Genomic DNA, 13215 nt, shown 5'->3' with positions numbered 1-13215 from the left:
GCCCTGAGTCACTTCTCACCTCCTAATCTCCCCCCGGCCGCCCTCACCCCGGCCCCCCCCCGCCTCCCCCCCCCACCTTCCCCCCCCCGGCCCCATACACGCCGTTATCGGGGCGCAACATCTGCGGCATCCCATAATACCCATCCCATCCCACACCGCTGCCCCGCTGCCCATCCCGCTCCGTTGCTATCGGGATTCCCGGGGGGAGCTCCTGGGGATGCCCCCCCCGCCCCCCACCCCCCCCCATGGCCGCACTTTGGGGTTTCTCTCTTTTGGATTTATTTATTTCTTTCTTAAGGGTCAAAAAAAAAAAAGAAGGGGGGGTTCCCCAAATGGGGCTGTGGGGCCAATGGGCGGCAATGGGACGTGGCTGTCCCTCTGTCCCTCTGTCCCTCTGTCCCTCTGTTTTAATGTCCCTCTGTCCCTCTGTCCCTCTGTCCCTCTGTCCCTCTGTCTGTCCCTCTGTCCCTCTGTCCCTCTGTTTTAATGTCCCTCTATCCCTCTGTCCCTCTATCCCTCTATCCCTCTGTCCTTCTGTCCCTCTGTCCCTCTGTCCCTCTATCCCTCTATCCCTCTGTCCCTCTATCCCTCTGTCCCTCTGTCCCTTCTATCCCTCTGTCCCTCTGTCCCTCTATCCCTCTATCCCTCTGTCCCTCTATCCCTCTATCCCTCTGTCCTTCTGTCCCTCTGTCCCTCTGTCCCTCTGTCCCTCTATCCCTCTATCCCTCTGTCCCTCTATCCCTCTATCCCTCTGTCCCTCTGTCCCTCTGTTTTAATGTCCCTCTGTCCTTCTGTCCTTCTATCCCTCTATCCCTCTGTCCCTCTGTCCCTCTATCCCTCTATCCCTCTGTCCTTCTGTCCTTCTGTCCCTCTGTTTTAATGTCCCTCTGTCCCTCTGTCCCTCTGTCCCTGTGCCCTCCTGTGCTGCACAAAGCCACGCAGGCACACAAGTGCACGCACACGCAGATTCCGAAGCACAGACGTGCAAGCTCATAGCTGCACACACACACACACACACACACACACACACACACACACGTATGTACACACGCGTGTACCTGAGTGTTTGAACCTCACAGTGCAGGGCGCTCCTGGTGCAGCCGAGGGGGAGCAGTGTGCATTGCACACACACACACACACACACACACACACACACACACACACACACGTGTGCACACACACACACACACACACACACGCACTCACAGGGGTTCCATTGGGACGTGGGCACAGTGCCGGGGGGGGCTGTGTGCTCTGATAACGGCCCCGCTCTTATCGGGGCGCTGCCAACTGTTCCCTCCCTGCGAGTTTTGGGGTCCCCCCCCCAGCACCTCTCTGCTTGGGGTGACTCGGACTGATTTGGGTGCTCTGAGGGGGGGGCAGAACCCCAATGTTTGCCCTATAATACCCACAGTGTGGGGGACAGTGGGCAGAGGGGGGTACCCCCCCATCCAGAGCCCCATTTTGGGTCTATGATGTTGGGGGGGCATCAGGATGGGGTGATGCTCATGGGGGGGTTATGGGGGTGGTGACACTTGTGGGGTGGGGCAGTGGGGTGATGCTTATGCGGGGTAGTGGTTATGGGGGGGGATGGTTATAGGGGGTGGTGGGGGTGGTGGTTTTGGGGGGAGGGAGGGGGTGGTGTTAATGGAGGGGAGTGGGGGAGGGATGGATGTGGGGGGGGTGGTGGTTATTGGGGGAATGGGGTGTGGTTGTTATGGGGGGTGGTGGTTATGGGGGGGATGGGGGGTGATGGCCACGGGGGGAGTGGGGGAGTGATGGTTATGGGGGGGAATGGGGGGTGATGGTTATGGGGGGGGAGTGGGGGGGTGACAGTTATGGAAGTGATGCTCATAAGGGATAATATTCATGGGGGGACTGTGAGGGGGGTGGCATCCATGGGGAGATGGTGACTATGGGGGGGGTATGGGGGGGTGATGGTTATGGGGGGGCGATGGGAGTGATGGTTATGGGGGGGCGATGGGTGATGGTTATGGGGGGGCGATGGGTGATGGTTATGGGGGGGTGATGGGAGTGATGGTTATGGGGGGGTGACGGGGGGTGATGGTTATGGGGGGGGATGGGGGGTGATGCCCAGCAGAGTGAGCACCGTGGGGGGGCATTGATGCCCATGGGGGGGGGGGGGGCCGTGGAGGAGCGCCGCTCCCAGAAGGCGCTCAGCATCGCGGGGGGGCGATGCTCAGACAGCGATGCTGCGGGAGGAGGGGGGGGTGGGGGTGGGGGGGGGGGTGACGCTCCCCCAAAATGCACCTCGCCCCCCACCCCCCCCATCCCCATCCCTCCCCATCCCTGCGGGGCTGATTCCGGGCGCGAGAGGCCCCAACCCGCAGCCGAGCGGGGGTAGGAGGAGGGGGCCGGGGGGGGGGGCGGGGGGGGGCACCGCGCGTGGCCGTGGGCCCCAACGCCTTCGCCCCGCGGCGGATGGCAGCGGGCTGCGTGCGGGCTGCCATGGCTCTGGGGCTCTCCTCCAAGAAGGCGTCCTCCAGAAACATCGCCGTGGAGAGGAGAAACCTCATCACCGTCTGCAGGTGGGGGGGGGAAATATATAGGAAAAATATATAGATGGGGGGGGGGACGGGGATTGGGGGAGGGGGAGAGGGGAGAGGGGGTGGGGGGGGGAGGGGGGGTGGAATCCGACGTTGTGGCCCTTTGAGCTGAGAGGGGATTGGGGGGGGAGGGGGGGAGGGGGTATTTTTGTTGATTTGGGGGTGAAGGATGAAATGTGGGGGGTGGGGGGGGGTGGGGAGGATGCCGAGGGGGAAAGGTGGGGGTGTTTGTGGGGGGGGGGGGGGGGGCAGCACGTATATACACACACAGAGGGCCAAAGGCTCCGGGGGGGGCGACGGGGGGAGTCCGGGGCTGCAAAACAGCGCGGAGACCGCAGGTTGTGGGGGGGCGGGGGGGGCCGTGGGAGATGGGGGGCAGCCGGAGGGGATGGGGATGTGGGGGGGAGGCCCTTGGGGGGGATTATAGGTTGGGGGGGGGGGGGGGGGGGCGCGTCGGACCCCCCCCCCCCCCGGTGGGTGTGGGGCCGAGGAAGTGACGTCAGGCCCTGAGCCCGGCGGGCCGGGGGAGGGCGGCGGGATGCGGGATGGAGGATGCGGGTTGCCATGGCGACGCCGGCTGGACCGGGATGCGGGGAGGGGGTCTGGGGGTGGGGGACGCGCGGCGGGGGCTCCGCTGATCCCCACCCCCCGCAGTGTGGAGACGCCCCCCAACCCCCGGTAGTGGCCGTGAGCAGAGCGTGGCCCCCGGCTGTGTCGTGGGGGGGGGGCTGCAGGTTGGGGTCTCCGCGCCCCCATCTCCCTGCCTGCGCCTCCAGAGTCCCATCGGGCCGTGGAGACCACCTATGCCCCTCCCCTATTATATAGGTCACCCCCACCCCACACCCCCCCGCCCTCACTGACCCCGCTGCCGTTCCCCTCGAGGTGCTCCCCATCCCCGCAGTGCCCCCCCACACCCCCAGCCTCCTCGGGGCCGCCTCAGCCCGGGCACAGCTTTGTCCCCCGGCATCGCCCCGGCCAACGGCGGAAGGGGAAACCATCACCGCCCGCGCACGGCCGGGAGGAAAGGGGCCTTTGTTCGCCCTTCCGGGCCGTGCGCAGTGAGGGGCAGCGGCGGACGCCCCGTGGGGTCCCCGGGGATGTGGGGACAGAGAGCGGAGCCCGACGTCCTGCAGGGCTGGGCTGGGACAGGGACGGCCGGGGCAGCGTCCCCGTGTGTGGGGTACAGCGTGGGGCACAGTGTGGGGACGAGGAGTGGGGGCGCGGGTTGGGAAGGCAGCGTGGGGATGTGCCGTGGGGACGCACCACGGTGGGGTCACACTGTGGGGGTGTGATATGGGGACAGGCCATGGGGACGCATCGTGGGGTCACACCGGGGGGCGATGAGGACAAACCAGGAGGATGCACTGTGGGGTCACACCGCGGGGACACATAATGGGGTCACACCGCGGGGATGTGACATGGAGATGTGCCGTGGGGGGACACAGTGGGGATACACCACGAGGACACAGCGTGGGGGCGTAGGGTGAGAACACAGCAGGAGGGCGCACGGGGGGGACACACCACAGCATCGCACCGTGGGGACACACAGTGGGACACACAGTGGGACGCACAGTGGGACTCAGTGGGACACACAGTGGGACACAGAGTGGGACGCAGAGTGGGACACACAGTGGGACACACAGTGGGACGCGCCCCCTCCCGCCCCACGGCCCCCTATGCCCCCCCAGGTTCTCGGTGAAGACGCTGCTGGAGAAGCACACTGCTGAGCCCATCGACGACTCCTCCGAGGAGTTTGTCAACTTCGCCGCCATCCTCGAGCAGATCCTCAGCCACCGCTTCAAAGGTACCACCCCATCCCCTCCCCGACCCCTCCCCGACCCCCATCCCCCCCCCCCCCCATGTCCCACACGGGCACACGAGCTCCCAGCGCTGCCCCCAGGCCCCGTCAGCTGGTTCAGCTCGGATGGGCAGCGCGGCTTCTGGGACTACATCCGCCTGGCCTGCAGCAAGGTGCCCAACAACTGCGTCAGCAGCATCGAGAGCATGGAGAACATCAGCACCTCCAGGGCCAAGGTCAGGGCAGCGCTCTCCATCCCCGGCTCTGAGCCACCCCAACCCCTCCATCCCACCCCCCCCTCCATCCCCGTTCCCAAATCTCATCCCTGGCCCCACTGCCATCCAATGCACAGCCCTGGCCCACGGCCCCTTCCCTATCCCCCATCCCTATCTTTGTCCCCATCCTCCCTCCAACTTCACCCCCATCCCACCCCACTGATCGCCCCATCCCCATCCAGCGCCCATCCCACCCCCATCCATGTCCCCCCTCCTTGTTCCTATCCTCCCACCCTATTTCCACCCCCAATGCCATGCACATCCCCGGCCCCATTCCCATCCCCCCTCCGCCTTCGTCCCCATCCCTATCCCTGTCCGTATCCCTTTTCCACCTTCACTTTGTCCCCATCCATGTCCCCACCCCCCTCCCCATGGCCACCCCCAGCCCTCTCCCTGCCCCCAATTCCCATTCCCATCCTCTCTTCGTCCCCCCAACACATCCCCATCCCCGTCCCCCCATCTCACCCCCACCCCACAGCCCCAGCACAGCCACACCGTTCCCAGGGAGGGTTCCGTGGGGGTGGGGGGGGTTCCCGTGGCACGAGGGGAGGTGGCACAGCGGTGCCATGGGGCGGTGACGGCGGCACAGCACTGTGAGCCCCACTGCAGGGCCGGGCGTGGATCCGCGTGGCGCTGATGGAGAAGCGCATTTCTGACTACATCACCACGGCACTGCGCGACACGCGGACCACCAGGTGAGCTGCGATCCCTCCTATCCCACCTCCCCCATACACCCCCCCGTGGGTGCCCACCCCACCCCACCCCACCCCACCCCACCCCCGCACACCCCCGCAGGCGGTTCTATGACGACGGGGCCATCATGCTGCGGGAGGAATCCACGCTGCTGGTCGGGATGCTCATCGGGCTCGGAGCCATCGACTTCAGGTGGGATGCGGGCAGGAGGCCGCCGTGCCCCCCCTCCCCCCTCCCCCCAGACCCCCCCTCTCACCCCATGCTCCCCACCCCTCCCAGCTTCTGCCTGAAGGGCGAGGTGATGGACGGCAAGGTGCCGGCGGTCATCGACTACACGCCCTACCTGAAGTTCACCCAGAGGTACGCGCGGCCCCACCGCCCCACCGCTGCGCCCCCATCCCCGCTGAGCCCCCCCTGTGCCCCCCCCCTCCCCCCCAGCTACGACTACCTGAGCGAGGAGGAGGAGCGGGGCAGCATGGGGAGCAGCACCAGCGAGGACAGCTCCCCCGAGCACCCCTACCTGCCGCTGGTGACCGACGAGGACAGCTGGTACAACAAGTGGCGCAAGATGGAGCAGAAGTTCCGCATCGTTTATGCCCAGAAGGTACCGGGGTGGGGGCTCCGGTGCTGACCCCCGTGGGGTGCTCTGACTCTGGGCATCCCGTGCTGCCCGCCGGATCCTATTGGTCCTTGGGATGGGGTCACCTGTATATCAGTCCTTATGGGATGCTCCAGCTTTGGGCATCCCATGTCCTGGTGCTCCTTGGGATGGGGTCACCTGGGTACCGACCCTTATGGGATGCTCCAACTCTCAGCAGCCTGTACTGCCTCCTGTATCCTACTGGTGTTTGGGATGGGGCCACCTGCATGCCGATCTTTATGGGATGATCCAGATTTGGGCATCCCACGTCCTGGTGGTGCTTGGGATGGGGCAACCTGGGTACCGACCCTTATGGGATGCTCCAGTCCTGAGCATCCTGTGCTGCCTCCTGCATTCCATGGGTATCTGGAATGAGGCCACCTGGGTACTGACCCCTATAGGATGCTCCAGCTCTGCGCATCCCATGTCCTGATGGTATCTGGGATGCCCTTCCTGGGTACCCACCTGGGTACCAACCCTTACGGGATGCTTCAGCTCTCAGCATCCTATACTGTCTCCTGGACCCTACCGGTCCTCGGGATGAGGCCACCTGCATATCAGTCCTTACGGGATGCTCCAGCTTTGAGCACCCCATATACTGGAGGTCCTCGGGATGGGGCTTCCTGGGTACTGACCCTTATGGGATGCCGCAGCCCTGCGCACACCGTGCACGGCTCGCTGCTGCCCACACCCCTGCAGCACCCGAGGGGCTGCTGAGCCAGCCCTGTCCCCATCACCCCGCCCTGGGTGGCACTGCTGATGGTGACCCCTCAGGGGTACCTGGAGGAGTTGGTGCGGCTGCGGGAGTCGCAGCTGAAGGACCTGGAGGCGGAGAACAAGAGGCTGAAGCTGCGGCTGGAGGAGGCGGTGGTGCAGAACCAGCTGGAGAAGAGGGAGCTGGAGGGCGTCATCCTGGAGCTGCAGGAGCAGCTGTGAGTGTGGGGTCCCCTCCCCATCCCCGTCCCCGTCCCCATCCCCATCCCCGTCCCCATCCCCATCCCCATCCCCATCCCCGTCCCCATCCCGCACCGTGTGCTGCTGTGGGTGGTTGGGTGCCATCTGCTCCACGTGCCCTGGGAGATGCGATGGGTCTCCAGTGCTCTATAGGACACGGTGTCCCCCCAGCGCCCCACACATCTGTGGGGCACAATGGGCTGCGGGCCCCCATCGCTCACCGCTCCCCCCCATCTGTCCCGCAGGACGGGGCTGATCCCATGCGAGAACCCACAGCTGGCACAGCTCTCCAAGGAGATGGTGACGCCTTTGGTGAACCAGTGGCCATCGCTGGGGACGCTCAATGGCAACGAGAGCGGCTCGGACAGCAAGCTGTACAGGAGGTAACGGGGGGGGGAAAAGGGGGGGGGCAGAGCTGCCAACCCGCGCCCCATTGGCCCCGGGGTGGGGGGGGGAACTGAGCGCCGTCCCTCCGCAGGCACAGCTTCGTGAGCACCGACCAGCTCTCGGCCGAGAACAGCCTCAGCTCCGACTCCCAGCGCCTGGGCGAGGGCAAGCGCGAAGGCGAGCCCTGGGGGCCCTTGGGTAAGACCCCCCCATGGGGTGCTGCATGGGGCCCCCCACCCACAGGCCCCGTCCCCCAACCCCCCCAACCATGCTAGGGCTGCTTCCCACTCAGCTATCGGGTCCCCACCCCCCCCCGGTACGGCCCCATCCCCATTTGCAGCCCCCGCGACGCGCTCTGTCCCCGCAGGGAAGGACCCCACGCCCTCCATGCTGGGGCTCTGCGGCTCCCTGGCCTCGCTGCCCAGCTGCAAGTCCCTGGCCAGCCTCAAGTCCAACGAGTGCCTGGTGAGCGACAGCAACGAAGCCAGCCCCACCCGCAGCCCCAGCTGAGACCCCCGGGCCCCCCGTCCAGCAGCGCCGCAGAGGACTGAACCTCATCCCCTCCACGCCGGGACCGACGGAGGATGGAGGACACAGAGCCGTCGGGATGGGGATGGGCCGTGGATGCCCCCATGTCCACCAGCGCTGGGCAGGGGGAGATGAACTGTGCGGCACGGGGGAACCCTGGAGAGCGCTGCCGGGTGCAGAGGAGGGGTTTGGGGTCAAACGCCCCCTCCTCAGCACCCGTGGGACCCACTGCTCCTCCTGCAACACCATCCCCACAACTGAGATAGGAACCCACTCCCCTTCCGTCCCCTTCTTCCTCCTTTGGGTTGTTTTGGGTTTGGATTCAACCTCATCTTGCCTTGTTGGTGCAAAAGGAATCAATAAACGCAGCGATAGGAGCTGGGCTCTGCGTGCAGCCAGCCAGTGGGGGGGGGGCAAAAAGCCACACGTCCCCCAACCCAACCCCACACACACGATGGGGGACCACAGGGCCCCCCAGCTGGCAGCCCCCTATAGCAGAGCACGGCTGGGGGCTGCCAACCACGGCCTCTGCGAGCCTGGCTGTGGGTGAGCATCACACTGCCCTCCGTGGAGCTGGGAAGGACTCCACACCCTAAGAGACCTTTAGTTTTATTTAAGAAAATAAGAGAAACTGCCCCCCAAGGTGGAGGGCAGCTCCCACATGGGGCAGACCCTCGTGGTGAAGGGTCAGCTCACAGATCCAAGCCTGGCCCCTCGGAGCAGCAGGGAGGTCTGTCCCCACACAGGGTCCAAACCCAGGGCAAGTGGGGGCCGGGGAGGTCCTGAGGAGGAGGAAAGGTCCGGAGGCAGAGCTGCGGTGAGTCCCCACACCATGCAGGGCTACAGGGGTGGCTGTGCGTAACGAGGAAGGGCCGGATGGGGGGCACAAAGCGGGGCTCAGGCACACAGAGCAGCCCCTGGGGTTTGGTCCGCCACGGAGCCCCGGCTCCTGTCCTCAAGGGGGCTGGGAGCACCCAGGCTGAGTCCAGCAGCAGCATCTGTCCGGCCCCAAGGGGTGAGCACAGGCACAGCCACGCAGGGCTGCATCCCCACAGCGTCACGACGGGCACCGATGTCCCCAGCATGGCACGATGGAGGTGGCCCCTGGGCTGCGTCCACACTGTGAGCCACGTCCACGCCATGGAGCGCACCACGGGAAGGCACTTGGGCCAGCAGCAGGGCTGGCACCGGCCCCGCTCCATGGGTCACAGTTCCCAGCTCACAGCCCCCGCAGCCGCCGCTCCTGGTTCAGCTTCTGGAAGAAGGTTTTGCCAAACTCGTAGGTGCTGATCATGATGGCACAGGCGGGTGCCACCTTAATGACACGGGGCAGGAAGCCTGCAAGGACAGCACCGTCAGCCCCACTGCGACGCCCACGAACCCCAAACCGGGGCAAGAAGGGGAGTGTGTGTTAAACCCCTACCTGCAAACAGCCCCCGCGTGCCGGACTCAGCACGGATGCGCCGCAGGAGCAGCCAGGTGGATGAAGGCTTGGAGGCTGCAGCTGCGAGGAGAGAGGAGGGGATTTAGGGGGTGCCCAGAGACGCCCCCACCTGCCCCACAGCGAGAAGCCCCCTCACCTGGGTGCAGCTCGCTGTCTCCCAGCTGGATCTGCCGCTGGGTCTTCACCACATCGAAGGGCAGCGTCAGCACGGCGGCCACCTGCAGCAAGCAGACGGGGCTGTGCGTGCCATCCCACTCCTCCTGTCTGCCCCAGGGGGCTGTAGCCCCCGAGCCCCCCCACTCACCGTCCCAGAGATGGCCCCGGATACGAAGCTGACCATGAAGGTGGCCTCATCCAGCCGGGTTTGTCTGCAGAGCCACTCCCGCACCAGCTCGTAGTTGAACCAGTAGAGAGCTGGGAGGAGAGGAGTGCCGGCGCTGCGATGAGACTGCGGGGCATCACCTCCCGTGTCCCCCACGCCCCATCCCACAGCCATACCAGAGAAGGGGACGTCCCGCAGCACCGTGGGCCCCCATCCCCTCCAGAGGGACAGCCAGCCGTCCTGCGCCACCGCCGACTGGATGCAGACGCGCAGCTCGCGGTAGCTGAGCTGTCGGGATTGCATCTTGGTGCGGATCAGCTCCAAGGGGCTGATCAACGTCACAGCACCCACTGCAGGGGGGAAAGGAGAGGTCAGAGCCACGCACGGGGAGCAGAGCGTGGGCAGGGGGCTGTGGGAGGCACTCACGCCGGGCGAGAGCCCCCGCCAGCAATGGGATGTGGTGGCCCCGGCTCCCGGTGCGGGCGTGCAGGTAGTCCCGCAGCTGGTCGTAGGTGGTGAAATAGATGACTGTGGCTGGCACAGCCATCACCCTGGGAGGAAAAGGGCAGTGAGGGCAGCCCGGGGGGGGCTCAGGGTGGGAGTCCCACAGCCCAGACCCACACTCACAGCGTGGGGGGGAGCCCGCTCCACAGGGACCTGATGCCCTCGTGGCGTGTGATCTTCACAAAGGCATCCTGTGGGGAGAACGCAGCACACAGGAGGGTCAGACGGGGTGAAGGGCACCCCTCGACCCCCACCCCGGGACAGGCGGTTCCTGCAGCCCTTACCAATGTGCCGTTGAAGCAGGTGGGGGTCTTGTACCAGGCCGTGCAGCTGTTGCCGTTCTGACAGACGTACAGATGATCCATGAGCCCGTTGCAGTAGAGGAAACACTTCCCTGAGAGTGGAAGAAGAGACGGCATCACTGTCAGACCGACCCCAGCCCGGACACATCCCTCTGCACACCCCCAGACCGTCACATCCCCCAGGACGGCACTGAAGCCTCGTGCCCGAGCGTCACAGCAGGGCTGGGGGAGGCAGCAAGGCGATATCCCATTGCCTGCAAGCATCCTGCCCCACCAGCAGCACCCAGGCACCGTCATCACACTCAGTGGGACCAAGCAGGGGGAAAGGCTTGGGTCCAGGACGTCCCTGCAGATGACACCAGCGGGGAAGCAAGCTGGAGCCAGGGGGATCTTTAACCCCCACGTACTCACATGTGGCATGCTGTGAGCCCTGGGGCACCGACCGCACCAACCACGCTGAAACACAACAGGGACAAGCTGAGATATGGCACTGGGGATGTGCCACCCTCGTGGGCCCGGTGTCCTGCATCCCTGCACCCAGCACGGGGCCACGCAGAGCCCAGGGTGTTGGCTGGGAGGTGTGGGGTGGTCACACAGCATAGGGACCGGCACAAAGGCGGCAGCGGGAGGAAGGTGGAGCGGTGCCCTGGAGCACACCGAGCTTCCACCCAGCCCTAAGCTGGGACAAGGTGTGCACGGCACCACCTGCCCCCACTGCTGCCACCCCCAGCCCAGCACTGCTTGGGGATGCCCGTCCCCACGGAGGTACCTTTGGAGAAGGGCGTCCTCTGGGCCTGCAGTCGGATCTTCACCACATCCAGGGGTGTCACTGCAACAGCATCACCCTGTTAGCTGCCACCCCCCCGCCATCAGCCATATCCCAGACTACCGCTCTGTCCTCCCCTCCCCCCCCCCCACCCCCCACCTTCCCAAAGCCTCACCAAAGAGGGAGGTGAGGATGGCACCCGTCCCGGAGGCCAACATCTGCTGCAGGGGCGTGATGGCCACACTGGGCCCCGGCGATGTCTTCTCAGCCATGGTACTGCCCTCCTGCAACACACAGCATGCTCAGGGGGATTCGCACGCACCCCCAGCCCAACACGTGCCCACCTTGGGGCTGGGGGTCCGGAGCGCCCCCGTGCTGCACCCCAGCCGTGCTATCGGCACTGCACAGGGAGGGCGGCCCCCTCCTTGCTGCCTGCCCCTGTAATCAGGGGGGACCTTCCTGGGTCACCGGGCCCTGATAACAGCCGGTAGCTGCTGGCTGCGGGCCCAAGGGGAGGAGGTGCTGCCTCCTCTCAGAAGGAGACATTAAGAGCCGGGAGGGGACAAAGTGCAAAGAGCAGAACGCTGCAGCCCCCTCCTGGCCCCAGCACGGCGCAGCCCAGGAGGTGTGGGGGTGCAGGAAGAGCTCAGCAAAGGGTTTGGAGGCGCAAAGTGTCAGCGAGGACAGAGCTGGGCGCAGTGCACCCCATGCTATGGGGTCTGAACCCCAGGGCCCAGCAGGGACCCCAGCAGGGGACAGGCAGCGTTCTGGCAGTCGGAACGCACTCGAGCAGCAAACAGATTTCCAGGCACAATTCAACACGGAACAGAGCTTAGAAAAGCAAAAACCAAACTGCCTTCACCATCTGACTCAGCAGATCTGCAAGGTCAGAGCGGCAGGCGGGCCCCGGTGCCAAGGGCTCAGGGCAGGGGACGGCGATGTGCTGTGCCTGCAGGGCCCTTTCCTCCCGGGGTAACAGGAGTGGGGGATACACAGTGCTGGGGCACCGCCGGCCCCCCACTGATAAGGGGGTGAGGAGCAGCTGTGGGGCTCTATGAGCATCCCGGGAAACCCCAGATCTGCTGCTGTGGGGCACCCTGCTGCCATGCACTGCAGTAAGACGTGAGGACGATAAAGGCCAGCAATTAAGGCAAGGGACCCAAAGAGCCCTCATTGAACCTCAGGGACGCGGGGGGACCCCAAAAGCAGCGTCTCATGGGGGGGGCACACAGGTGGGGGTGACACGGGGGGGCTCCACCATCTACCACCCCCCTCCCCACCCCGTGAGGGCTCCCAGCCCGGGCCACGCCCCCCCGGCCCCCCGCCCCCAAGTTCTGCCCACCTTCAAGCTAAGCAGTCCCCGTGCAACCCCAACTTGCCCCTCCCCCCAACTTTTCCCATCTCCCGGTGCTCGCAGCCCCCCCCACCCCACCAAAACCTTGACTTCCCATCGTCTCTCCCACCACCACCGGGGAAATGAGGCAGCCGGGGCCCGAGGGGGGGCCGCCAGAGGGGTGTCCCGGGACCGCCCCCACCTTTTCATGCCGGCCCCGCGCGGCGCTGCCGTCCCTCGGCACCGGGAGGGCCGCGGGTGGCGGCGCCTTTAAGGAGCGCCATGGGCGCCGCGCGCGCTCCTCTACACCACCCCGCGCCGCTTCCGGCCCGCAGCCACCGCCTCGCGCACGCGCCTTGCGGCACGCAGCGCCCCCTGCCGGGCTGGAGGACACGGGGGAGGGGGAGCACGTGGGGAGGGCTGCGGGCGGCACTGGGGTCGCCGCGCTGCTGGGAGGCGCTCTGCACGCTCGCCGTGCCGGCACAAGCACGCCTTGCACAACTGCACGCTCACCGTGCTGACACAAGCACGCCGTGCACACTCACACTCACCCTGCAGGCGCTGGGGCTGGCACGCTCGCAGTTCCGGTGCTACCAAGGCGTGCACGTTCCCCGTGCTGGAGGCGGGGGTCTCGCACGCTCGCACTGTTGGGTGAGCAGCAGCGGTGCTCCCATCTGCACGCACACAGCGCTGGGTGCAGCT

The 13215-nt window shown here is 66.1% G+C and overlaps 2 protein-coding genes across 15 annotated transcripts; one reads left to right on the top strand and one right to left on the bottom strand.

Moving 5' to 3' along the window:
• The first annotated feature begins 2437 nt into the window (after positions 1–2437).
• Positions 2438–8224, top strand: RUNDC3A (RUN domain containing 3A). 11 transcript variants are annotated; one of them, XM_025144222.3, is made up of 11 exons: positions 2438–2549; positions 4256–4371; positions 4468–4601; positions 5250–5335; positions 5436–5525; positions 5613–5693; positions 5772–5937; positions 6748–6905; positions 7173–7310; positions 7406–7512; positions 7682–8224. In XM_025144222.3, the coding sequence occupies exons 1-11, from the start codon at positions 2443–2445 to the stop codon at positions 7822–7824; spliced, it is 1326 nt and encodes a 441-aa protein (XP_024999990.1). In that variant the 5' UTR covers positions 2438–2442; the 3' UTR covers positions 7825–8224. The 11 variants fall into 11 exon arrangements, with proteins under 11 accessions (XP_024999990.1, XP_024999989.1, XP_040509197.1 ...); XM_025144221.3 differs by having other exon boundaries at positions 4456–4601; XM_040653261.2 differs by lacking the exon at positions 2438–2549 and adding an exon at positions 3093–3245.
• A 211-nt stretch (positions 8225–8435) lies between these two features.
• SLC25A39 (solute carrier family 25 member 39) lies at positions 8436–13215 on the bottom strand. 4 transcript variants are annotated; one of them, XM_015299368.4, is made up of 12 exons: positions 13065–13215; positions 11356–11464; positions 11184–11243; positions 10826–10870; positions 10397–10506; positions 10236–10303; positions 10035–10159; positions 9785–9958; positions 9591–9700; positions 9423–9504; positions 9266–9346; positions 8436–9180 (listed from the first exon to the last, which is right to left on the bottom strand). In XM_015299368.4, the coding sequence occupies exons 2-12, from the start codon at positions 11450–11452 to the stop codon at positions 9062–9064; spliced, it is 1071 nt and encodes a 356-aa protein (XP_015154854.1). In that variant the 5' UTR covers positions 11453–11464; positions 13065–13215; the 3' UTR covers positions 8436–9061. The 4 variants fall into 4 exon arrangements, with proteins under 4 accessions (XP_015154854.1, XP_015154855.1, XP_040509198.1 ...); XM_015299369.4 differs by lacking the exon at positions 13065–13215 and adding an exon at positions 12716–12828; XM_040653264.2 differs by lacking the exon at positions 10826–10870.

The sequence above is a fragment of the Gallus gallus genome, chromosome 27 (assembly GCF_016699485.2).
Source record: "Gallus gallus isolate bGalGal1 chromosome 27, bGalGal1.mat.broiler.GRCg7b, whole genome shotgun sequence".
Lineage (NCBI taxonomy): Eukaryota > Metazoa > Chordata > Aves > Galliformes > Phasianidae > Gallus > Gallus gallus.
Note: the sequence above shows the minus strand (reverse complement) of the source record. Positions and strands in the feature narration are given on the sequence as shown.